Source organism: Vigna unguiculata, chromosome 6, assembly GCF_037176805.1.
Source record: "Vigna unguiculata cultivar grain cowpea cultivar isolate G323 ecotype 2 chromosome 6, ASM3717680v1, whole genome shotgun sequence".
Taxonomy (NCBI): Eukaryota; Viridiplantae; Streptophyta; class Magnoliopsida; order Fabales; family Fabaceae; genus Vigna; species Vigna unguiculata.
In genome coordinates, this window is record NC_140797.1 from 32111181 (window position 1) to 32135615 (window position 24435).

The 24435-nt window shown below is 31.2% G+C and overlaps 2 protein-coding genes and 1 non-coding gene across 38 annotated transcripts; 1 reads left to right on the forward strand and 2 right to left on the reverse strand.

Annotated features, from left to right (window-relative positions):
• Positions 1–5649: 5649 nt before the first annotated feature.
• LOC114187455 (septum-promoting GTP-binding protein 1-like) lies at positions 5650–8184 on the reverse strand. Its single transcript, XM_028075716.2, has 6 exons — positions 7737–8184; positions 7129–7249; positions 6934–7030; positions 6797–6836; positions 6148–6231; positions 5650–5915 (listed from the first exon to the last, which is right to left on the reverse strand). The coding sequence occupies exons 1-6, from the start codon at positions 8067–8069 to the stop codon at positions 5751–5753; spliced, it is 840 nt and encodes a 279-aa protein (XP_027931517.2). The 5' UTR covers positions 8070–8184; the 3' UTR covers positions 5650–5750.
• A 2389-nt stretch (positions 8185–10573) lies between these two features.
• On the forward strand, positions 10574–16956 carry LOC114188790 (uncharacterized). 36 transcript variants are annotated; one of them, XR_014995623.1, is made up of 6 exons: positions 10576–12868; positions 13280–13552; positions 14191–14271; positions 16261–16333; positions 16494–16530; positions 16686–16956. XR_014995623.1 is itself a non-coding variant. In XM_085674357.1 (2 exons), the coding sequence occupies exon 1, from the start codon at positions 10676–10678 to the stop codon at positions 12830–12832; it is 2157 nt and encodes a 718-aa protein (XP_085530483.1). In that variant the 5' UTR covers positions 10574–10675; the 3' UTR covers positions 12833–12860; positions 12978–13134. The 36 variants fall into 36 exon arrangements, 1 of the variants encoding a protein (XP_085530483.1); XR_014995622.1 differs by lacking the exon at positions 16261–16333 and having other exon boundaries at positions 13280–13381; positions 13454–13561; XR_014995617.1 differs by adding an exon at positions 12978–13128 and having other exon boundaries at positions 10574–12860; positions 13280–13381; positions 13454–16530.
• Positions 16957–23531: 6575 nt separating this feature from the next.
• On the reverse strand, positions 23532–23693 carry LOC114189356 (U1 spliceosomal RNA). The gene has a single exon (XR_003605659.2). It is a non-coding gene; the product is annotated as a U1 spliceosomal RNA (small nuclear RNA).
• Positions 23694–24435: the final 742 nt, after the last annotated feature.

The window sequence follows — 24435 nt, forward strand, 5'->3', positions numbered from 1 at the left end:
TTTTCTTAAAAGATTAATTAATAAAGGTAACATATCTCAAACCCTACACCGACAATATCGTTTTAGGTCCTATGATGGTCCTCGTTTGGTGACATGAGACATTAATGGCTAATATGATATATGTGACCAATAGGTGGTCCAGAATTTAAGAAAATGTTTAAAATGTTTATTTTAAAATGTTATTTTTATGTTCGTTTTATTTTTAAAATTTAAATAATAAATAAAACTAGATGTAAATAGATTTTCCTCACATATGTTAAAAAAGTCAAAACAAAAATGCCGTATCTTATTCTCTGACCAACCATTTTCCTTCAATAGAATTGAATCTTCTTCTCAATTGTTTTCCTCTTTTCTCCCTGTACGCGGTTCAAAGTTTAAGCCAAACTACCAACTTCTTTTTTTTTCTTCTATATTTCTATTCATATCTTGATAATCCTTATTTTGATATTCACGTTTTAAGAAACATAAACTTACGCATACAAGGAACTTAATTAACATGCATACCTTTTTTTAAATTTCATTTGATTTCTCCTAAGTTTTAACAATATTTATACCTATATATAAAAAAAATATTATCCATATTTTTTTTATTTTACCCTTTAATGTTTTTTAAATTAAAATAATTATTTTATCAATTTTATTATTTAATAGATCGTTTCTTTAAATTTAACTATTTTATTTATTTAACCATTTTTCTAACTATAAAATTTTTTCACCATGTAAGTTGTTATGAAAGTTTGCGAGGAGAAAAAAATATTATGATTGGAAAACACATAGATTGAAATTGAAATATACATTATATATAAAAAAATTTAATTTGACAACCCTATATTTTTTGTCCAAGTTTCGCCACCGTCTATAATATGAGGTGTAGTGATATGATCTTGATCTAGAGGTCCTTTTCAAAAAAAAAAATTAATTTTAGGTTAAATTACTTGCTTGGTCATTGTATTTGTCAAGTAGTGTCAAATTAGTCCTCCCATTTTTTGTTGTCTCAATTTGGTCATTGTTTTTGTAAAAATGACTCAATTTGGTTAGTGTCATTGATTTTGACTAAACGGTGTTAAAATCAACGTCATGTGTCAATTTATAATTTTTTAAATTTTATTTAATTTTTTAATTTTTTTTTAATTTTTTACACATGTCACTTTCCAGTTATGCCACATGTCAAAATGATTTAATTTGGTCTCTATTTTTTTTTTTAGTTTCAATTTAGTCCCATTTTTTGTAAAAATGAAGTAATGTTATCTCTCCTTAAATTGACACTCAATTCACTTTTTGTATAAATCTTATGACGCTAATTTTATTTCTTATTTATGAATCGCATATTAATTATTTTTAATATTGTCTCAGGAATATGTTGATTATTTGAGCCAACATGTTAATGACACTGGAAGGTCTGAATTGGATCTTTATTCAGATGAAGGAAATCTTGATTCAAAGTTTTTTGATAAGTTGGATGTATTGAGCTATTGGAAGAATCGTCAAGATCGATATCCAAATTTGTCTAAAATGGCTTGTGATGTGCTTACCATTCCAATCATTGTCGTTGCTAGTGAGTCTGCCTTTAGTCTTGGTTCTCGTGTGCTAACCAAATATTGTTCTTCCATTCTTCTCGAGAATGTTGAGGCACTCATTTTAACTTAAAATTGGTTGCATGGTTTTGAACTAACAAGTAACATTATTATTAGTCTTGTAAAATTAATTTAATTATTTATTACTTAGCATTTCAATACTGTTAGTTAACATTCTTTTTTTTTTATTGTAGATGGAGACAAAGAAGATGCTTCAAGAAATCAGAATGTTCTGGATTTATCTTTTCAAGACTCTAATATTATAGTTGGATAGTAATTTGGATTATATTTGAATGTGTCTTGTGTGCTTTTTGTATATTTTTGTATGTGCATCATCACGTAACTCTTTTTAGACGATTACATTTTGTCTTCGTTTTGGGAACTCATTGTTGGATAGTTTTGTTAAATTAATGGAGTATTAATGGTTAACATATGTATTTATAATTATAAGCTGGATCATTGTAGATCATTTATTATAGATGCAATGAGCTCCTTCAGCAAACAAAACCGAAATTTCTTTGTCATTTATGGACAACATAATTTTCTTCTTGTAATTTTCAGAAAAATTCCAGCCATAATTGTGGTGATAGTATAAAAAAGAGGGTAAAGACGCATAAAATTATACAGTAGATAAATTATTTAGGATAGTAAATCATCACATATGGCATGGCACATTAAATGAAGATACAAGCATGAAACCATTTCATTAATTTATAAACGTATACATGTGCCTCAAAGTCTTTTAAGACTTAACTTTATTTACATTTTAATTATAATTATAATTTAATTATTTTTAGGATTAAAAAAAATATTTTTTAAAAATAAGTGAGTCAACTCGTTTAACCCATCAACCTGTGGTGGGCCAGGCTAGGTTACAATTTTCTGGACTCGCAAATAAATAAGCCGGGTTGGATTGATTCACTGAGAGACTAAACTTCGGTGGACTGGACCAGATCGAGTGACCCGTTTTGACAATTATAATGGTTCCTATAAGATTGTTACGTGAAAAGTCTAAGTACTATCTCTTAATTATACTTTATGGAATATTCCCGTCAAACAAATTATCTCTTAATTCCAAATCAAACAATTTTGCCCTTTAACATTGTACTAGATTCAAGTAGAGTTGTATCTTAAGGAAAATCTTGAATTTTTGTTATCTACTCTCTTTATGTTCATTCATTAAAAAATTACACCTTTGTAATTATTGTTGGAATGATGTTTATCTTTTTATATATTGTAATAATACAACAAAAGAAAAAGCCTTACCCAATGCCAAAAACTAGCTCTTATAAAACGAACTACCAAAAAAGTTTGATAATGGGTGTAAAAAATGGTCAGGCCTTATACTTTGACCCGTCAAGAAAAAGGTGGGTCGGGTTAAAATTTTCAACTCGCCAAATTGGGGTCAGAGGCAGGTCAATCCATTAGTCCATTTTTTTATAATTAAAAAATTAAAATAAAAATAATTTAAAATATGAACGTTTCTATATTATATTGTTTTTAAAGATGTAAATATGGAATAATATTGTAATTTAAATCATTGATACTTACAAATTAAGTTCTAACTTTTAGTTATAATATAGTAATTTAGCATATAAATGCAACAAGTATTTTAATTTATCCAATTAAAAATATTAATTATTCAATTAAAAGTTTAGAATTATATGATTAAATATACTTTTATATATATATATATATATATATATATATATATATAAACGATTTTTAAGAATTAAAAAATTATAAATAATAAAAAAGGGACCGAACCGACCAGCTTGTTAGTCCATCTTGTAGCAGGATGGGCTACAATTGCTAGCCCGTTTTTGTCCAGCAGCCCGATCCGACTTATTTTTGACGAACCAAAGACTGGATAGGGGACTGGTCCATTTTTAGCGAACCAAGAATGAGACAAATCAAAATGGGTCGAGCTTGTCTGATTTTGCACTCCTAAGCTTTAGGACAAGATAGTGGAACAACTTCTTCTAACGCTCAAGAACATAGAAGAAGAATTTATATACAAGAGTTCCTTGTATGTGATGTTTAGAACATAATAAACGGGGCTAATTTATATTTGAATCCTTGAGTTTCCAATTATAATTATCAAAATGAAATCGTGTTATACTTTGTACTCTCTTTTTCCATGTTCTCTCCTTCTTTTTGCATAGTTTTTTCGTAATATTTTTCCCTTAAAAGATAGTTTTTCCGTAATTGGATTTCTATTTGGTAATAGTGAAGTGATATTAGCAATCACTACGTTTTTAAGTGAGATTTATAAAATGATTAGATGTCCAATAAAATTTAGCTAATAGTAGTGTTAAACACTTTGTTGCATACTGATTTCATGTAAAAGAAGATTTTGGAGAGGTAACCCTTTAATTTCCAGATCTTTATTTCCTTAGTTCACTCTAACTACTGCATTTATGTCCTTAGTTCTCTTCGAAGGCTTTTCATTTCATGGCATTTTTTTCATAGGTGGGAATAAGATAAATGTCATCGTCGGTAGTAATGACTTAGCATAATGCTTGTAGGTCACTCACAAGTACCTTTGCTTTTTGTGAAAATTGTTTTAATATAACCCATTAATAGGGCAAACAATCCAAGGTTATTAAAGGTATACGTTAGGAAATAAATTGTTTATAAGTCTTGTTTTTACCATACTCAATAGTCTCACATTGTTTAAAAGCTAAAGTCTAAGTCTCACCTCCTTCCACCCACTGAGATGTCTTGCAAGAACAAAACCATGATGGAGCACACACACACTTTAAAGCAGATAATACTTCAGATGTATGGTAATTGACAACGATTTTATGCAAAGAATCTTCTTTTTCAATTTTTAAATCTTTTTTCTTACCAAGTTCAATATTTATGAGATTCATCAATATTTATTTGTTTCGAATAAAAATAAAATTACTAAAACGCTATAAAGCAGACAATATCTCAAATGTATAGTGATTAACAACGATTTTATCATCAGATTTGAGATCGAAACATCGACGACTACCGTAGGATCGATAACGGAACCATCAGCCCCTTAAACCCTTCATTGAGGATGATTTGTCATTCTCTTTAACGGAATCATCAGTCCCTTAAGCCTTCCATTGAGAATGATTCATTATTCTCCTTAGACCTCGACTGTGGACTTATGTTTCTACCGCATCCAATAGTCTCACATCCATTAAAGTCAAGATCTAAGACAGTTTAAATATTCTTTTCTCCTACCACCCTATAAGGTAATTTTTAAGAACAAAACTGGAATGGAGCACATGTTCTAAAGCGGACATTTGTATTTTTAATACTATTTAAGTTTTGAACAAAATAGATTATAAAAAGTAATTAAAAAAATATAATATGAACTATACATCATAAGAAGGCATTTGGAATTTGGTAGAAACGAACTGATGAGCTTTAAAAATTGTTTTAGAAGTATTTGATTTTTTTAAAAGATGAATTAAATTAAACTACTTTAGAATTGCTTCGAGTTATTTTGAAATACTGAATAATTATAAATTGTTTTAACGCTTACACTTGCATTTTTGAACAATAAATAGATTTAAGTTGAGATTTAAAACTTAATGAGAAAATTGAATTTGATTCATTGGAACGGTATCATCTGTGTCTTAAAGAAAAGATTAAAGAGAATAAGAATGATTTTATTAAGAAAAAGATTAAAGATAATAATAATATATATTATATAATTAAATTTTAATTAAATCTGGTTTTAGTATATTGATTCTTAATTAAATTTGATTTACTAAACAGGTTTATTCTTAATTATAAATCTTAAGTTAGAACTTTCAACATTATTCTGATACTAATGATACTAATGATTGGATCAAACGTTTATTATCATATCCTCAAACAAAAATTATAATTGCTAATGACACAACTCTTTTTATTTAATAGCATAGTAATCTAAATGATAATTGTGATTCGACTAACTTGATCTCGGCCCAGAGACAATCGAATAACCTTGGAACATGTTATAGATCTTCTTTCTTATAGACCAATAAAATTTTCTCATTTTTCTACTCAAAACAAAACTTACTCATATTTAAATTTTGAACAAGTTCCTAGGTAATAAACTTTACGAAACAAAATTTAGTCAATATGATTTTTTTTCCCTTTAAAATGTTATTTTCTTTGTCCTGCTATTTACATATAAATGTGAAGTACATATCAGAAGTCAATTGTGGGCTCTCCAAGTGTGAGATTTCGTTCCACTTTCCATGGCAAATTAAAGAGTTTGGCCATGATAAACTTGAAGATTTTGTTCACATTTATATTGTGGGTTGCACTTGAGAAGAAAAGGGTAGCTTTCATTGCCCTTGCATATGCCCTAGCCTGTGGGTAATCAAACTTCAAACATCACTAATCCATATTTAATCACTAATCATCCTTTAAACAATTTGGTAAACAAAAGGGCCAAGATTCAAAACCAAGACTCAAAGTCAATCAAAACACGCTTCAATCTCTCATCAATCAATGTAAAGAAAAGAAATGTTCAAAACAAAACAAAACAAAATAGTATTTTCAAAACATGTTTGAAATCTTCTACATAACAATAATCATTTACCTGTGTTACAATTGTCCATTGCACATCAGGGGGAAGTGTAACAAAGTCATCAAATTTGGTTCCAATCAGAATGGGAATCGCAGTCTGCAATAAATAAAATTAAGATCATTACTTCTTCTTTTTTTTTTTTATCGAACAAATGTTAGTTACTAATCTTTATTAATCGGAGAAGTCCAATCTATCAAATCAACTTTATTTCTTCAAATTATCAGTAAAAAAATCAAATTCACAACTTTTTTTATCAAACAAATTAACCCACAATCATCATTAGATTATCACATCATATCACTAAAAAGAATAAAAAAAATATCCTGATCATTGAAATACTAAATTAAAAATAAATAAATAAATTAGGTTAAATTATCATTTTTCAATTACTAAACCACCTTATAATAAACTCATTTCCTATTTTAGCACACAAAACAATCACTGATATGTTCTCTGTTTGGTCTCAGTTTATGCTAAATCATAAGGGTCATTAAACCTTTGTGAAAATCATGCATGTGGCTTGTCCTTTTCTGTGTACTATTCCATGTGAAAAGAATTTGAAACCAACTTTAAGCAGTTAAAGGTATTAATTATCTGTACCACACACAATGAATTCATGTAATTTCAAAATAATTGACCATGTGAAATTGAATTTTTGTACCTGGTTCCACTTTCTAGCCTTACTGTACCACCCCACAACACTGCAAAAGACATCACAAAGTAAACACAAAAAGGTAAAAAATATCTCTGCATTTTTTCTGTCAAAATGTTTCCACAGTTCATGAAGGAAACAGCTACCTGTTCAGTGTGCAACGATTGGTGAGATCAAACATGATCAAAATTGCAACTGAATCTTTGCACGCCATTGGAATTTGATGAACAGAACCTGTGTCACCTGCATACACACACCAGAAAAAATAATTCACCATCAAAACTTCACTTATAAGCCCGGAAAAGCCTTGAAAATTCAATAAAAAGTTCAAAGTTGAACACCTGCAACATCCCAAATACTAAAAGAAATTCTAGCTCCTTGAACTGATAAAGTTTTGTCCATCAGATTCAGTCCCTTCATCTGCAAGCTCCTCTTTTCTTGCTCATCACCCACATACTTGATCTGAAAAAAATTAGTATATATTAAAACAAGAAATGAAAAAAAAAAAAGTAGATTGATGACAAAAAAAAAAAAAATCTTTTTCCACCCAAGTTTCTGGGGCCACATAAATTTTAGTGACAAACAAACCTTATACTTAAAACATAAACCTAAGTGTCAATGTTTAGTCCTAATGAAAAATAGAAAGACAACCAACACTGCATAAGTGAAATAAAAGCTTAGAAGAAATTAAATCAGAACTCAAAACTGGTTTTTTCCAAGAAGTATAATTACTCACCAAACTTAAAACTTTTTTTTTTTTCAATATGTAATCACCAGGCATAAACAACTAATACCCATTTTAGATGAATGAAAAAAAATGAAGAAAAGCTAGTTTTTCCAATATGGCAATAACCACCAAGGAAAAAGGACTGATACACATTTCAGATGAATGAAAAGTGAAACAGAAGCAAGGAACAAAGAATATATATTAAACCATGAAAACAAGTACCAGAAAACTGGTTTTTCCAATATGGCAATCACCAAGCAAACTGATCTTGAGGTTGACCAAATCGGAGTCAGAGTCAGATGGGGTGGTGATGGGGTGTCCATGCAGGGAGGAGCCGCCGTGCACGGTGGCCGTCGAAGGGTTGCTACGGAGGGGCAGTCTGAGGTAAGGAGCAGGTGAAGGGGTTCCGAGAGAGCAGAGAAAAATCCTGTCCCAGATGAAACGACCAAGAAACGACACCCTATGGAACAGGTTGCAGTTAAGGTTGACATGATGAACCATTTTGTGACATACTTGAGTTGTTTTTCTTCTGCTTTTGCCAATGATTTTGGCCATGGAAGAGTGGTGTCTGCTTCTTCTTCTTCTTCTACCTTTTCTCTGTGCTCATTACTTCATTGCTTGTGTGTGTGCCTTTACTTTGGTCCCATCAACGAGGCATAAATTCTTGTGCATTCAATATGTTTAAATTGTTAATTGTTCTCTTTTTGGTTTGACAGAATAAACAATAAAGTTTTTTCCCCTGCCTTTTATTTTTCTAATATTCCCAAGACTTAAAGTTGAAAGTTGTTTGGTTTATGGATTTAATAATGATGATGGACATTCCTTCAACAATTAATTACTATTCAACTAACCAGTAATCATTATTAAATTAAGATAGACCTTCGAATATAAAAAACAAGCAAAAAAAATGTTCAACATTTTAGTTAGTTTAAACTAATGCTATAAAAATATTTTTACTTCTTAACTTACATTCGAAATTGAGATACTGAAATCCATATTTTATTAATATATGAAATACATCTTTAATTATCATTATTGGTTCTAGAGAATATACTTCATGCAGTAATGAAGTAAGAAACCATTTTTATATAAATTTTTTAAGGAGAACAAATTTTAATTTCACTTGTACTAAAAATGTATTTAATTAGCATGACGACATTGAATTGAATTATAAGTTAAATATATGATATGACCACTAGTGAAGTGGTTGATTATTTTTTTCATTCTTGAATATTGCAAGTATATTTTTGCAATTAAATATTACTTATTATTTTATTATATAAAAGTATATATTGTTCTATTTTATGTCACATTTTATTTTCAGAAAATGTTTTGAAAAGTTGAACGAGAAATATATATTTAAATTATTTTCGATTTCATCATATGAATCTATTAAATATAACTAAACATATGTATAAAAAAATATCTGTTTCTTATTTATTTATTTATTTAAATGTATATTTTCTATTATTGTTGCAGATCACAAAGAAAGGAAAAGGTCAATCTAAGGCATTTGACTCATATTTCTGAGACTCCAAAGGAGTCCAAGTGGCCGGCTATGGTGGAAGAAAAAAATTGTAAGGGTATTGTGGTAGTTTCACCCGGGGTAGTTTCGTAAATAACGATGGCAAGGCTTATGTACGTGTTTTTGTCCATATTTGTTAAGCATTTTTGTGACTTGTTTGTGTGTTCTGCTTTTAAGATGACAAAAAGATGGTAAAAATGATAAAATAAAAAAGAGTGGTTATGATAACAAGGAATTTATCCATATGAATCTAGAAAGAGTGTTGCTTCTTCTTTTATTCCATTGGTTTCGATCTTCATGGAATCAAACGTACATTTTATCATAAGCAAGTGTGCTAGAGGAAACAATAAGATGAAAAGAATAAAAAATAAAGTTATTTGAATTTAATAAAAAATAAAAACATGTGAAACATAATTAAAATGTTAAAATTTTTATTAGGTTATAGCTTCTTTATTAGGTGATTTAAGTTGCAAAAAATCTAAATGCGTTTTTTTACCATACTTTTTGTAATTTCAATTATGAGAATAATTTTATAAGACTTATTTTTTAATTAATCTGTTTTTAAATTGTTGATGTATCAAAATCACCTGTTGGAAGTCCCACGTCGATTAGAAATAAGACAAGTTCATAACTGGAGTGCAAACTTTTTCTTATAAGTCGATTTTGTGGGGTTAAATTAAACTTAAACTTTACTTCTAACATGGTATCATAGTCTTTGTTTAAAAAAAACTATTTTAATGAAATTTTCTAGACATTCTGTTCCATATGATATCGGACTACTAACGGACCACCCTACAAAATGTATATATCTCGATGTGAAGGAGTGTATTGGAATTCACACATTTCAAAAATAAGAAAAATAACAAAATTCTTATTGATTGTTGAAGAAAGTGAGATATAGTGAAAATAAAAAAAGGCATAAAAAAAACTATCCTGAATTTGATGTTTTCAAAATAGAAGTTTTTATATGATCATCCAGTTTTGTTTAAAATTTAGAGTTTTAAATTTTATATTATATTAATGCAATATAGTGAAAAGTCTTATATTTAGATTTTAAACTTATATTATTAGATATAGTAAATATTCCATAAAAAATGTGTTACTCTCCAAAATGTACTTTACAAATCAACTTAGGTTAAATGAAGCAAACGTGATTGTTATAAAGTGATACAGAAAAAAACAAAGGTATATAATATGTAAAAAAATTCTAATAGATTAAAAATTAAAAAAACCTATATTATTGTATAATTATGAAGTAGTATATAACGTTTTCTTTTAACTTTATAATTACAATTTGAAAGTAATTTTTTTCTTGAATTAAGAAAACCCATGTAAAACTAAGATGATTTTTTGTAGTGAAAGAGTAGACCTTGAACTATATTATGTTATATTAAGTTGTGTGTTTGATTGATAATCTGAGAGTAAGATATCTATAATGATACTCTAATGTACAAAACTCAATATAAGAATAATCAAACAATAAAGGTATAATAATTGAATTCAGCATACATTGAAATGACCATATCTTTATACTAATTTTACTAAGTTCGTAATAGTGTGGGACTTCAAGTTGCTCAGCTATGCAAATTCTTTACCACTTTCCAAAGCTCAGAACAAATTACAAATCCCTAAAGCAATGATCCTCAAACGCCTCATCAACCCTCCTCTTCCCCCAATTTCATCTTCTTTCACCGTTTATCGCTTCCACGTTTTAGCTTCTGCTTCAATCTCCCACACTCCTCACTCTCTATCCGACGTCGTTTCCTCCTTTCACCGCACCATCAACGACCCCAATTCGACACCCTCCGAACCAGCATGCAACTCTCTCATCGACGACCTACGCAAGGCACGACAATACGACGTCGTTGTGTCGGTTTACCGCAAGATGGCTTCCGCGTGCGTTTCGCCCTGGCACACTTCTCTCACCGTGTTAATAGAAAGCTTCGTCAACACCCATCACCCAAGTTTTGCTGTTGGAGTCCTTGGCCTAATGATAAAACGCGGCTTTCGGGCTCACGTCTATAACATGAACCTCGTGTTGAAGGGTTTTTGCCGGAGTGGTCAATTCGACAAGGCAATGGATTTGTTGTCTCAAATGAAGAAAAATAGTGATTATGTGGCTCCTGATAATGTTACTTACAATACCCTTATAACTGGATTGTGTAAAGCTAAAAGATTGGTGGAAGCTAGGGTTTTGTTTGATGCAATGAAGGTTGGGGAGAGCAAACCCAATTTGGTGACATATAGTGTTTTGATTGATTGTCTTTGTAAGAATGATCAAGTTTGTGAGGGGTTGGTTTTGTTGGAGGAGATGGAGAGGGAGGGTTTGAAAGCTGATGTGTTTCTGTATAGTTCTCTAATCAGTGTCTTTTGTGGCAAGGGTGATGTTGAGAGGGGGATTGAACTGTTTGATGATATGAAAAGGAAGAAGGTTAGTCCCAATGTGGTTACATATAGTTGTTTGATGCATGGTCTTAGCAAGATTGGACGGTGGCGAGAGGCGTCTGACATGTTGAAGGACATGACGGCACGAGGAATTCGGCCGGATGTTGTTACTTACTCGGTTTTGGCAGATGGGCTTTGCAAGAATGGGAGGGCGGAGGATGCCATTAAGGTGTTGGATTTGATGGAGCAGAAGGGGGAGGAGCCAAGTACTTTCACATACAACGTTGTTGTGAATGGATTTTGTAAGGAGGATCGTGTGGAGGATGCATTTGGGATTGTGGAAATGATGGCGAAGAAGGGGAAGAAGCCTGATGTGGTAACTTATAATACGTTGATGAAAGGACTATGTGGAGCTGGCAAAGTTGATGAGGCGATGGATCTTTGGAATTTGTTGGTGAGCGACAAGTTCCATATGAAGCCGGATGTCTTCACTTTTAATTATTTAATTCAGGGACTTTGCAAGGAAGGACATCTTCGTGATGCTGTGAGGGTCCATTCTACTATGGTTGAAATGGGGTTCCTAGGTAACATAGTAACTTATAATGTTTTGATCGAGGGTTATCTAAGTGTTCGGAAACTTATTAAGGCGTTGGGACTCTGGAAAAATGCAGTAGACTCTGGATTTTCTCCCAATTCAATGACTTACAGAGTTTTTATTCTTGGTCTGTGCAAAATGCAGGTGCTGAATATTGCAAAAGGACTTTTTATTAAAATGAAAGATTCTGGGATTAAACCTACAGTAGTTGAATACAATGCACTAATGGCATCTTTGTGCAGGGAAGATAGTCTGGAGCAAGCTAGGAGTTTATTTCAAGAAATGAGAAATGTGAATCATGATGTTGATGTTGTCTCCTTTAATATAGTAATTGATGGAACCCTCAAAGCGGGAGATACTAAACATGCCAAGGAATTGCTATCGGAGATGCTTAACATGGATTTGATCCCCGATGCCGTAACCTTTTCTATATTAATAAATAGGTTCTCAAAACTTGGGCTGTTGGATGAAGCCATGTCCCTCTATGAGAAAATGGTCTCGTCTGGTCATGTACCAGATGGTGTTGTATTTGATTCTTTGCTAAAAGGCTGTGGTTTAAAGGGAGAGATAGAAAAAGTCATTTCCTTGCTTCATCAAATGGCTGATAAGGATGTTGTTCTGGACTCAAAATTAACATCTACCATCTTAGCATGCCTTTGTCACATGTCAAGAGATCTTGATGTAGAGAAGATTCTTCCAAATTTTTCACAACACACTGAACATACATCAAAAGGAACAACAATTAAATGTCACGAGTTCTTGATGAAGCTGAATGATGTTCATCCAGAACTCAAATTATTTGTTGCACGATAGTGTGTGTTTTCAGGTGCATGCTACCATGGTACTATAGTAAGTTCTTTAGTTGTCCTTCATTAAATTAGTGACGTTGCATTTTTTATCTACTTTTATATCTCAGGTTAAATTGTAAAACTATCAAGATCATTTGGTTTCCTTTCAGAGTATGTGAGTATGCTAGGAGGCACTTGTGTGGTCTTGGATTTTGATCCATTACCTGTTTTGTGCCTGATCGGGTATTTGAGAAGGGTTCATATATTTGTTAATCTTTGATAAGCTGTAACCTCATTTCTGTATACAAGTATTATTCAAAGGTGTGATTTGGAAAATTCTTTTGCCCAAATTAGACCCACGTGTGAATGGTGTATGTTTGTGTGTGTTTGTTTGTTCTCATAGACCACCGTACATCATTGTATTTACCAAATGATGACTTACATAAATCAATTAAATATTTTTATTGGACAGATGGATTGGCAACATGACGATTATGGAGTTTTGAGGCCATGTGCATTTCAACAAGTTGCCATTTTATGATAAAGAGTTGCAAGTGTAAAGTTCTGCATCATGGTATACAATGCCCCATTTGATACTGATACGTAACCAATCCATGAATGAGATTTGTAAAGTGTCTTCTTACAGGTTTACTTCTATCACTGTCTGCTTTTGAAGTAGTCAAGAATGTCAGAATGACTTCCCTCTCCCGACAGTGGAGGGATAACAGTCTGCCGCAGTTACTCTGTATGCCTAGTGAGCCTAGTTTACTTAGACCACCACCGTTTTACCTTTTTAATGAACTCACTGTCGTAATCTCAAACTATTGTTAACAAATATTTTTCTTCAATTCATAAGGTTAGTTACGATGTGCATTGTTTATTGATCTTCGATCCATACTTTTCTGCCTTCTTCTGTGAATAACATAGAACAAATAAACTAAAACATTGATTTGGGAATACTGAATAGTTAAAGTTAGCTTAAATGTTCATTGTTAGGTAGAGCTATTGCTACATACTGCTGAATTCTCGTGCCCAAGGGTGGACAAAATATGTGTTTGGACCAATCTGATCCAGTTTTGCACTGCTCTGGTCCATTAAAAATTCATTTCCTTAAATCTGTTATCTATCTCCTTATATATTTCACAAGTTTTCCAAACCAAATTCAAAACCATCAACTCCTTCCCAATCCCAAAATCTGAAACTCATGAACCCCTTCCTGATCCCAAATAAACCCTAAATCCTCTTATCTCTTCTTTTTTTATAATTGATCCAAACCTGATGGTAAATCTAATTGGTAATATGAACGTATGTTATGTGTTTCTCCGTTTCTCCTTCTGTTCCTTTTTCTAGTTTTAATTTTTTTGTTGGATTTTGTTTGTGCAGAATGCACGGTGGTGCCACCGCTGTGCTGGTTGTTGTGGCACCGAAATTCCCACCATTGCATAATCAGGTTGCTATTATAAGGTTTGTTTCGTTCTTTCAGTGTAGTTACTTATTATTTGGGGTTACTGTAGTTTCTTTATGTGTTGTCTCTTTTCATTCATTTCTGTTGCTGTTATAAGGTTGGTACATTTCACTTGGAGAGCTCCTCAGAAAAAGTGCTAGCCAGAGATTGAATGGTTTTTTATACAAACATACATTTGTTATTCACTACAATTACTTAGCATTTAGAAATATATCATTATGTCCAACCAATATATGCACTAATGTATAAGGTTTTTTATATTGTCATTGATATTTGATAATTTATTAACCTTCATAAGAATTACCTTGAAAACCACATTAAGAACGTTTTGACAGAACCATTAAACCGTATCCTTATTATTTCAATGATTAGATGACCTCTTATTAAAGAGATATTTCACAGAACTTTTGGATTATCATGGATAAACACTTACCAGAAATGAGAGCATCGTAGAACTCATAATTCTCTTCCAGCTCTGCTGGTTTTCCTTTGGACTGCTGCAAGTGGGTTACTACTTCAGGCTTCAAATAAACCCCCGATTGAATAGAATTTCACATGGATAAAGTGGATCTCCATGTCTTAAGTTTACTGCTTCAATTTTTAACATGGATGAAAACATCAGCATACACCTGTTGTTCTGTAGCAGTGATCTTAGATGGATAAGGGATTTCATCAACCAACACCCGTTTTGTACCAACTGAAATTAAATTCACAAAACAATCAATATTTCTCTTACATACAAGCACCAAAGATTAGAATCAATAAACAACATTCAGCAAATCATTGGGTTGAGGGAGAGAGATCTTACTAGTTAAATTTGATGGAGATGGAGATGAAGAGTAGAAGAAGAGTGGAGATGAACAAACTGGCGTGGCAAAAAGTGAGTTAATTAGAGTAGATATTGAAGGGTATTTATTTAGACCCTATCTTCCAGACAAGGATGAAAATAATAAGGTGGTAGGTAGCTAGAGCAAGTTGGTCTTACACCTAAGTTAGTCAATTGCTAACAATTAGAGTGGACAATAGAAAACTTTTTGATGCTGAAAAGACAAACTATGGATGTGTGTTAAAGTTGTTGTTTAATGAATATAAAGGTCAAATAGAAATAAAAGATGATTAAAACACTCTTAATCATTAAATTGTATGCTTGTGTTGAATAGGACGATAATGTTCCACTTAAGTTGGCCGTATTGTTAAACATGCTATACCTGAGATATTGTTTGTGTTGACTCTTCAGGCCTTTATAGTTTGTGCTTTTAGAAGCGGTTCAGTGGGTTAAGGGATAAACTATTTAAACTTCATTTGTATTGAATGTTGGGAGATGGAACAAATACTTAATTGACAGTCAACCTATTGTGTTAGTTTCTTTTGTTTTGCTAAGCTTGTATCCTTTTTGCAGAGGAAATTTTCTAGCCTATTCTACATACCGTGAGAACCAGAGGAGTAATTGTGGACAAGTGGTTCATGAGAATTCTTTGGGCTTTTTTTTTTTCTTTCTTCTCTTTGTTTTAAACGAATTACATGTGCTGGAAGATTGTTCATATTCAACTAAATTAACTTACAAATTCAGAAAGTAATTTGGAGAACCAAATTGGAGTTCACTGATGAAGTTCAGAAAAAAAAAAATTGAGTCCAACTTTGAGAGGTTGTCAAACTCATAGAGGTGTTTGTATGTGATGGCATCCTTCATCCCAAACATTCTCCTTTTCCTATGTTTGATATTTATCCTTTATATATGCTTTATGAAATTCCTATTTATTCTCCAATCACAGAAAACTTTAATCCTGTTACAATTTTCTGATAAATGTGAAGCACACACGTGCATTTTGCGATTTTCATTTCATAGCGAGAGAAATAAGAAAATATATGCTTGTTCACTGATAACTTTATGCATTTTTGCTCCCTGATTTATTTTTCTACCACAAATGATATGACTTATTTTTGCTTCTTGATTTTTCTCTGATGTAAAATATGCTATATTGTTGCAGTAATTGGTTTAATTACTGCAAAGGAGGTGAAATAGAAATGGGCAGAAGACAAAACGATAATAAAAAATAAAAAGTAAATTATGCAGTTTCCTTAAATTACATCGAGACTCCATTTTTTTTAATTTCTTTTTAAAATAGAGGGGAAATAGACTCCAAAAAATATCATCTCATACAACATTGAAGATCAACTCCAAGTTTTGTTTTAAATGTAAACTCTAATATGTCTTTTGCAGGTACTATTCACTATTCACTGACATGAGTGCTTATGAGGTAAGGGACTTCAAATTTTTTGCTTTATATATAGTATATTTAGTGCTTATCTAATGATATTCTGAATTGTAAAAGTGACAGCATTAGTTATTTTATGATACGATGGGCATTTTACGTGCCTTAATTAACTAAATATTCTTTTTCCTTTATTCCAGGTGTTGCAAGGGTATTGATTGTGAATTTTACTAGGCAAATAGCTAGTTGCAGGGGTATGAAATTGAAGAAAAATGCAATGGAATGGAAGAAAAAGGCACAAGAAACTACCAACCCTGTGATTCATCCTTTTTGTAAATGAACTCTTGCTTTTCAAGAGTTAGGCTGCAAGAAACTAAATTGACATATACTTAGCTTATTAGTTACTAAGTTATTATTTATATAAAATATTGTTATAATATATTATGTTTAATATATAATATATTATTTTTATATGGTTTTATTTTTTTTTTATTTTTAAGAATTTATATAATATATTATGTTTAATCTTTAATATTATTAAATTATTTTTTATTATTTTATTTAAATTTGTATAAATATTTATGTATTAGATAAAATAGTTATTTTATTTTTAAAATATAGATTTAAAATTAAAATTACATTTATAAAAAAATTAACTTTTATTATAAACTATGGATCTAAAAATAGATTTGGATTATAAGTTGATTCAAATATTTTAATTTAAATTTAAATCTTGATTCAAATATTTGGATTTGAATTTTTGAAAAATCTAAACTAATATGAATCTAGATTGGATCTTTAAAAATCCAATTCATATCCACTTTGACTGATGTCTATAGTTTTCCTTTGAAGGAAGATCTTAAACTATTGAAAAGTTATTTAAAAGTATCTTAGTATTTTTGTTTGCCAGCTGCAGTCATGTCCTGGAGTTTGGATATGATAACATCCTTTGTGCACCCTGTATTAAATACTTGCTAGAGTAGATACACTTCAGAACCCTTACTTTTCCAAGTCTATGTTCTGTTGCAGCTATTTCAATTGAATATCGATCTACATTACATCAGTATTTCAAGTTGTTTCATGAAACTTATATGGAGTATGGACATAAATAGGGTTGGGCATAAATAGAGTTGGGCATGAATTGGATTTTTGAAGATCCAATTTAGACAAGACAAATTGGTAGCAGAAGAAGAGAGATCGAAAAGGAGATCCCATGCACCTTGTGTAGGTGTTTTCTTGTTTTTCAATTATCTTCAAACTTCTTCAGTATATAACTTTTCTCTACCTTTTGAGCCAATTTGATAATGTAACTTGCTCTCATTTTTAGCTTAAGTGCTTTTCCAAATTAGTTTCACCAATTTCCAGAAGTTTTTTTGACTTTGGAAAATTTTTCATTTCACTGTTTTGCAGATTAATTTTTCTTAGTTTTTTTTTTTCTAATTGAACTATTGAATAATAATTTAAGTTCACAGAGATTTAACTATCTTTAAAGTTTCCTCTCACGAATTGTGTAGTAGAGAAGTAAAAACTTAATATATCTTTAAGAAAAATAAAATGAAATTGAAATATCCTTCCAAAACCTTCTTTGGCATGTGGGTAAAGTTTTTGAAACTGGATCACTGTTTTCTTATTTTCACAAATTATTTTTAACATTTGTAATATTTGTGTCAATATTGTTTGTTGAATTTCTAAGGAAAAAACTTACATATCATGAACATAAATATGGAGATTAGTTTGTCGAGTAGAATAAGTAATGGTGATCATCATACTCTTACATTGATCTATAACTCTTGGAACTTTGTAAAGATTTTGTTGATGAAATTCACTGGTTGGGAATCATCATAAAAAATTCATGGTTGCTAAATGTGTTTTCAGAATTGAATGATTTGTATTTTTCCAAAAATAAATATAGCAAATATTTTGGTCTTGTTTTTCGATTTTTTTATATCGAAGAACAATATTCTCAAGATCAAAATACTTGCTATATTTATTTGTGGAAAAATACAAAACCTTCAGAAAGAATAATTTGCACGAATGAATTTTGTTGTGAAGGCTTCAAAACAGTAAATTTCGTCAACAAAATCTTTGCAGCATCCTTTAAGACTTATGGATCAAAGGAAGAGTGTAATAGTCACCATTTTTTATTCTTCTAGACAAACTAATATCCATATTTATGTTCATGATATATAAATTTTTATTTAGAAGACCAACAAACAATATTGACACAAGTATCTATCACAAATGCTAAGGATAACCTATGAAGATGAGAAAATGGTGATTGAGTTTTAAGAACTTTATTCACGTGTTAAAGAAGAATATTTTGAAAATATATTTCGATCTTTTTTTATTTTTGAAGATATGTCTTTACCTATATACTACATCTCGTGACAATGAATCCTAAAGATTGCTAAATCTCTATGTGAGCTTCAATTGCTATTCGATAGTTGAACTAGAAAAATAAACAATTAGGAAAAATCAATTTGCAAAACAATTGAATGCGAAATTTTCTTAATGCAAAGGAACTCCTGAAAATTAGAGAAACTAATTTAGAAGCTAAAAATGAGAACAAATGTAGGGGAAAATTCTATATTAAAGAAGTTTGAAGATGAAAAGAGTTGATTTGTGCAAAAGATTTGGCCTATTTTCGAATGTAACAACCTTAACGTGTATGAGAAGGTATGAGAAAGTTCTTGCTCAAAAACAAGAAAACATTTTGAGGAGGTGTATAGGAAATATAGAAAACAACTCGCTAGCTAAAACCAACTAAGGGCGAGACCACCCATGTTAAAGGTGTTTGATGATAGTCTACAAAACGATTGGCTGCAAAAATTCAATCTAATGCACTGGAACCATCAAAACTAGTGTGAAAACAGTTGTTGCTTGATAGAAGCAACCTCAGAAGAAAGATAAATATTTCAATTTCATAACAAACATAACATTGTCTCAGTGTTCATTTGTAGAGTGGTGTCGTCAACTGATTCAAACTTTTACTTTTCTTGGCTCTTTCTTCCTGTACCTCCCATTTTCCCTTTCTGCATTCCTATAAAAGTTGTAATTCTCAAACTATCTTTATTCAAATTATAATAAAAATCCTTACACCTCCTTATTTTTTATATTTTCTGGATTGATTATTTTGGAACGTATTTTCTGGATTTTAAAACTAAGGCCATGAAATGAACAACTTTACTTACTCTATCCACCACTACCACTCTAAAAATATTTATTTATGGATTTATATTCGTACGTAAATAATAATTTACATAAAGATATTTTACATATGGACTTTTGTCCAAATGTATCCTTAGGCACCATGTGACGATAATTATTTTTTTCGCATGTATTTAGAAAAAAAATCGTAACTAAGGAAATGGACAAATTATTCGTAACTAAAATTATTCATATTAGTTCACAAGGTAAGAAAGCACAAAGGAAATGGAAAAGCTTGCGTGCAAGGAATAAGGTAAATGAAAGAACTTCAAAGACTAAAATAAGAAAACAAAGATATGAATATAATAAATGAGGTTAAGTTGATGTTTGTTCAAATAATTTCTTTTCTTAGTTATTGTAGATTTTTTTTCTTACATAATAAATACTTTTTCTTTGTTAGATTGTAGATTGCTTAAAATTGTGTTTCAGATAATATAAGGTTTAATTAATCGGAAGGTACCCAGTTTGGTACTAGAGTGTCAAATTGATACCCGCTTTTAAAAAAGTGTCAATTGCATCCCAACTTTTAAAAATTGCTTCAATTAGGTCCCTTTCAGACAGAGTTGACTAACGCCGTTAGTCAACGTGCCACGTGTCAATCTGTGGTTTTTTTGATTTTTTTTTTAAAAAAAAATTAATTTTTTTTTAATTTTTTAATTTTTTTTTTAATTTTTTTTTTAAAAATTAAAAATGCCACGTGTCAAGTCCCTGTGTGTGCCACGTGGCATTGTCAGTGCCACGTGGCATTGTAATGCCACGTGTCAGTGTTACTATTAGATGTCATTGTTTTGATTTCGATTTGGTCCCCACATATGTCTTTTTGTTTCAATTTAGTACCTAAGTATGTGTATCTGATTCAATTTTGTCCCAATTTTTTTTTAATAATTAAAATATTTTTGTAATCCATTTTTTATAAGATTAAAAATAATTAAGTATAAATATTTTTACAAAATTAAGTACTAATATTTATAATGTTTCTCTTAATTTCAGACCAAATTTATTATTTGTATGAATGTTATGCTATTTATAACTACTAAAATGACTTTTATCACTAAATTTTAATATAAATATCAAATACTTAATTTTTTTTAAACTTTTATACTTAATTACTTTTAATTTTATTAAAAAGTATTTTAATTATTAAAAATTATTAGGTCAAAATTGAATCAAATACACATAAGTAGGTACTAAATTGAAACGAAAAAACATAAATGGGGACCAAATCGAAATCAAAATAATGACATCTAATAGTGACACTGACACGTGGCATTACAATGCCACGTGGCACTGACAATGCCACGTGGCACACATAGGGACTTGAATTTTTTTTTTTAAAAAATTTTAAAAAAAATTAAAAAATTAAAAAAAAAATTAATTTTTAAAAAAAAAAAATCAAAAAAACCACAGATTGACACGTGGCACGTTGACTAACGGCGTTAGTCAACTCTGTCTGAAAGGGACCTAATTGAAGCAATTTTCAAAAGTTGGGATGCAATTGACACTTTTTTAAAAGCGGGTACCAATTTGACACTCTAGTACCAAACTGGGTACCTTCCGATTAATTAAACCATAATATAATATAATGCTTTGAAACATAATTTTAAAATGATGCATTATTGTCGTTTGTTTAACCAATTTTTCAGATGTATTATATAGATAATTCTAACAGTGCTTGAAGAAAACCTACTCAATTTTGAAGTAAATTTAATCTGCCATTTTTTATGTTGATTACATTAATTAGAACTAATATATATATATATATATATATATATATATATATATATATATATATATATATATATATATATATATATATATATATATGGAATAGCCACATGTACAATAAGCTGCAAGGATAGATAAGGAGGTTTATAAATAATTTTTTCGAATGCAAGTGTGTATGGACAAAAAAAATACATGTGAACATATATAATTGTATTTTCTGTTTCTTTAATTTAGGCGTGATATAACTTTTTTAAGTATTTCAGCTAATTAGATTTATTTAATCAACTTAAAAAATAAATAGCTGTCCTTTGCTCTTAAAAAAAAATTACATCACTAAAATAAATAGAACTAGAAATTCACTTAGAAAAGAACGAAAATGAAATGGAAAAAACTCTACATGATCCAAAAGTTTTAGATCGGAGGTCGAGTTGATCCAAGATGAAGGTCAGGTCGAGTCAGTCTAGGTCGAAAGTCAAGCCGAGTCGACCTGGGACAACAGTTGAGTTATGTCGTCTCGGTCGAAGTTCGAAGTCGACTAGGGCCAAAGGTCGAGTTGAAACAATCCAATTGGTCGATCCAAGTCTACCTTAGACAAAGGTCGAGTCGATCACTGGATATGATCAAGCCGAATTGGCCCGAGCTGAAAATCGAGCCCAATTAACCAAGGTTGAAGGTTGAGACGAGTTGGCTTTGGACTAATGTCTAGCTGAGTCGGATATCTCCAAAGTCGAGTTGGCACAAGTTGAAATCGAGTCAAGTAGGCATGGGTCAAAGGTCAAACTGAGTCAACCTAAAAGAAAGGTCGAGTTGAGTCACATCAATCCAGCAGTCGAGACCAAAGGTCGAGTTGAGTCAGATCAATCCAGCAGTCGAGACCAAAGGTCAAGTCGAGTCGACTCGGGCCAAAGGTCAAGTCAAGTCGGTCTAGACGAATGTTGACTCGAGTTAAGTTGGCTCGAGTCGGTGGTCAAGCCACGGAGACTAAGGTCGGAGGTCGTGCCATGTTGCCCTGCGCCAAAGGTTGAGCCAAGTCGATTAGTGTCGATAATCGAGTCGAGTCGGCCCATGCGAAAGGTTGATCCGAGTTAGCCCGAACTAGTGATTGAGGGTCGAAGGTCATGACGATTTGGCTAGGGCCAAAGGTTATAACGAGTCGACCAGAGTCGAAGGTCGAGTCGAGTTGGCCGGGCTAAAGGTCGTACCAAGTCATCTTGGATTGTGTGTTAAAGTTTGAGTTGCATCGGCTTATGTGTCGAAGTTCGAGTCTAAGATATCGCGCGTTGAAGATTGAGTCGAGTCAGTCTGAGCTAAAGGTTGAAATCAATCGATTCTAGTTGAAGGTCGAGATGAGTCGACCCAAGCTAAAGCTTGATCCTAGTTGGTCCAAGTTAAATATTCGAGAGTCGGCCGAATCGAAAATCAAGACAAGTCATCCCAGATCAAAAGTTGATCTAACTTAACTCATGGTTCAAAGATAAAATTGAGTTTCCTTAAAACAAAAATTAAATTACATTATCCAATCAAGAAAATGCATCATATAAACACAAGGTTAGATTTATTCCAATTATTCCATTCAAATTCTTGGAATTGTTGAATGCGTCGTACAAACACAAGCTTAGATTTATTCATAACATAACAAATTAAGAACAATACTTCAACTCAGAATTGCATTACGAAACAATTTATTCATAACATAACAAATTAAGAACAATACTTTTAAACTCAGAATTCATGACAGAAGAAATTAAAGAACATTTTCTTAGGTTTAGAGTTTTTGTTTTTTTTTTTTATTGTGTAGATGTGGAAGAAGTATGTTTATGTTATTGTTCTCCATGGAATTAACGTGTCAACTGAGATTTATTTAGAGGTGATGACTGAGTGATGCATGCTTTGATTGAACTTTCCCCTGTAGAGAAGGATTACAAGGAGCAATATTAAACATGTATGAAACAAGTGCATTGAAAAGCTGCATAACATTTCACTACACATCTTGCCTAAGAGTAAACTAAAGACAGAAAATATAATGCAAGACAACACAAGAACAAAAGTAAAACACTAACAAACATTGGTAACCATTAAACTAACCAAGGAACAAAACTTAAGAAACTAAATCAAAAGAGGCCGCGCGGACGCAGGCCCCTACTACCAGAAATTATGATGTAGGCTCTGTCACGTGGACAGACCTTAAAGAAGCACCCTTTTCTAAGTGCAATGAAAGTTACTTCCCTAGGCCATGGACCTTGTTGATCATCCATAAACCCCACCCAGGTAAGTATGTTTCTTAGTGTGACAAATCTTAGTTTTGTAGTGTATTTTCAGTGCCACTGTAAGTAATATTTTCAATGTGGGATTTGGTTGAGTATTTGGATTTGGAATGGTTTCAGATCCCTTGAGTGCTTGGTTTAACTTAAGAAAAAGGATTCAGGTACACTATGTTCAAAGTAGGAAGGATTTGCCTTCAAGAACCGGTGTTTCATTAATATACTGCAAGTAGAACCAACATTGCAGCTTTAATTTCACACCAGTTATGGAAATCCTGTATTATTTGAGTTCTATACCTTGAACTAGACCTGCTCCATTCTGAATTGGTTGCTGTAATCTATCATCACAAAAATATTTCAAGATCATTATTCTCTTTTTACCTCTTCTTTCTATTTTGTGTCAATTTCATTGTATCTATAAAATATAAATTTTTACGTCATTATTACACTAGTTTCACTCTCTAAATATCCTCCCAATATGCATTAACTAAAAATCACAAAAGGTTATATTGTAGAGTGAAAAAGTACTATATATTCCTTAGTTCACTACAATTCAATGACAACTTAGTTATATTCTATGTTAGAAGAATACTTTTCTTATTTCCAAACACATACAGTTTTATCTTAGGTTTTGTTATGTTGGACTTTTCTATGAACTGAGGTTGGTTACTTGTGTTCCATGTAATTTAGAAGGAAATCTTGACCTGATGAATCCTGGACTGATAAAGGGAAGTTTCATGTGGAAGAAGTCTGCTTA

What these genes read in the sequence shown, in the direction of transcription:
- LOC114187455 (XM_028075716.2), bottom strand. Translation starts at nt 8,069, where the DNA reads ATGGCCAAAATCATTGGCAAAAGCAGAAGAAAAACAACTCAAGTATGT. An exon ending in AGGCTAGAAAGTGGAACCAG is followed by an intron (nt 6,232 to 6,796) that starts GTACAAAAATTC and finishes TATTTATTGCAG; the next exon opens with ACTGCGATTCCCATTCTGAT. An exon ending in AATGGACAATTGTAACACAG is followed by an intron (nt 5,916 to 6,147) that starts GTAAATGATTAT and finishes GATTACCCACAG; the next exon opens with GCTAGGGCATATGCAAGGGC.
- LOC114188790 (XM_085674357.1), top strand. Translation starts at nt 10,676, where the DNA reads ATGATCCTCAAACGCCTCATCAACCCTCCTCTTCCCCCAATTTCATCT.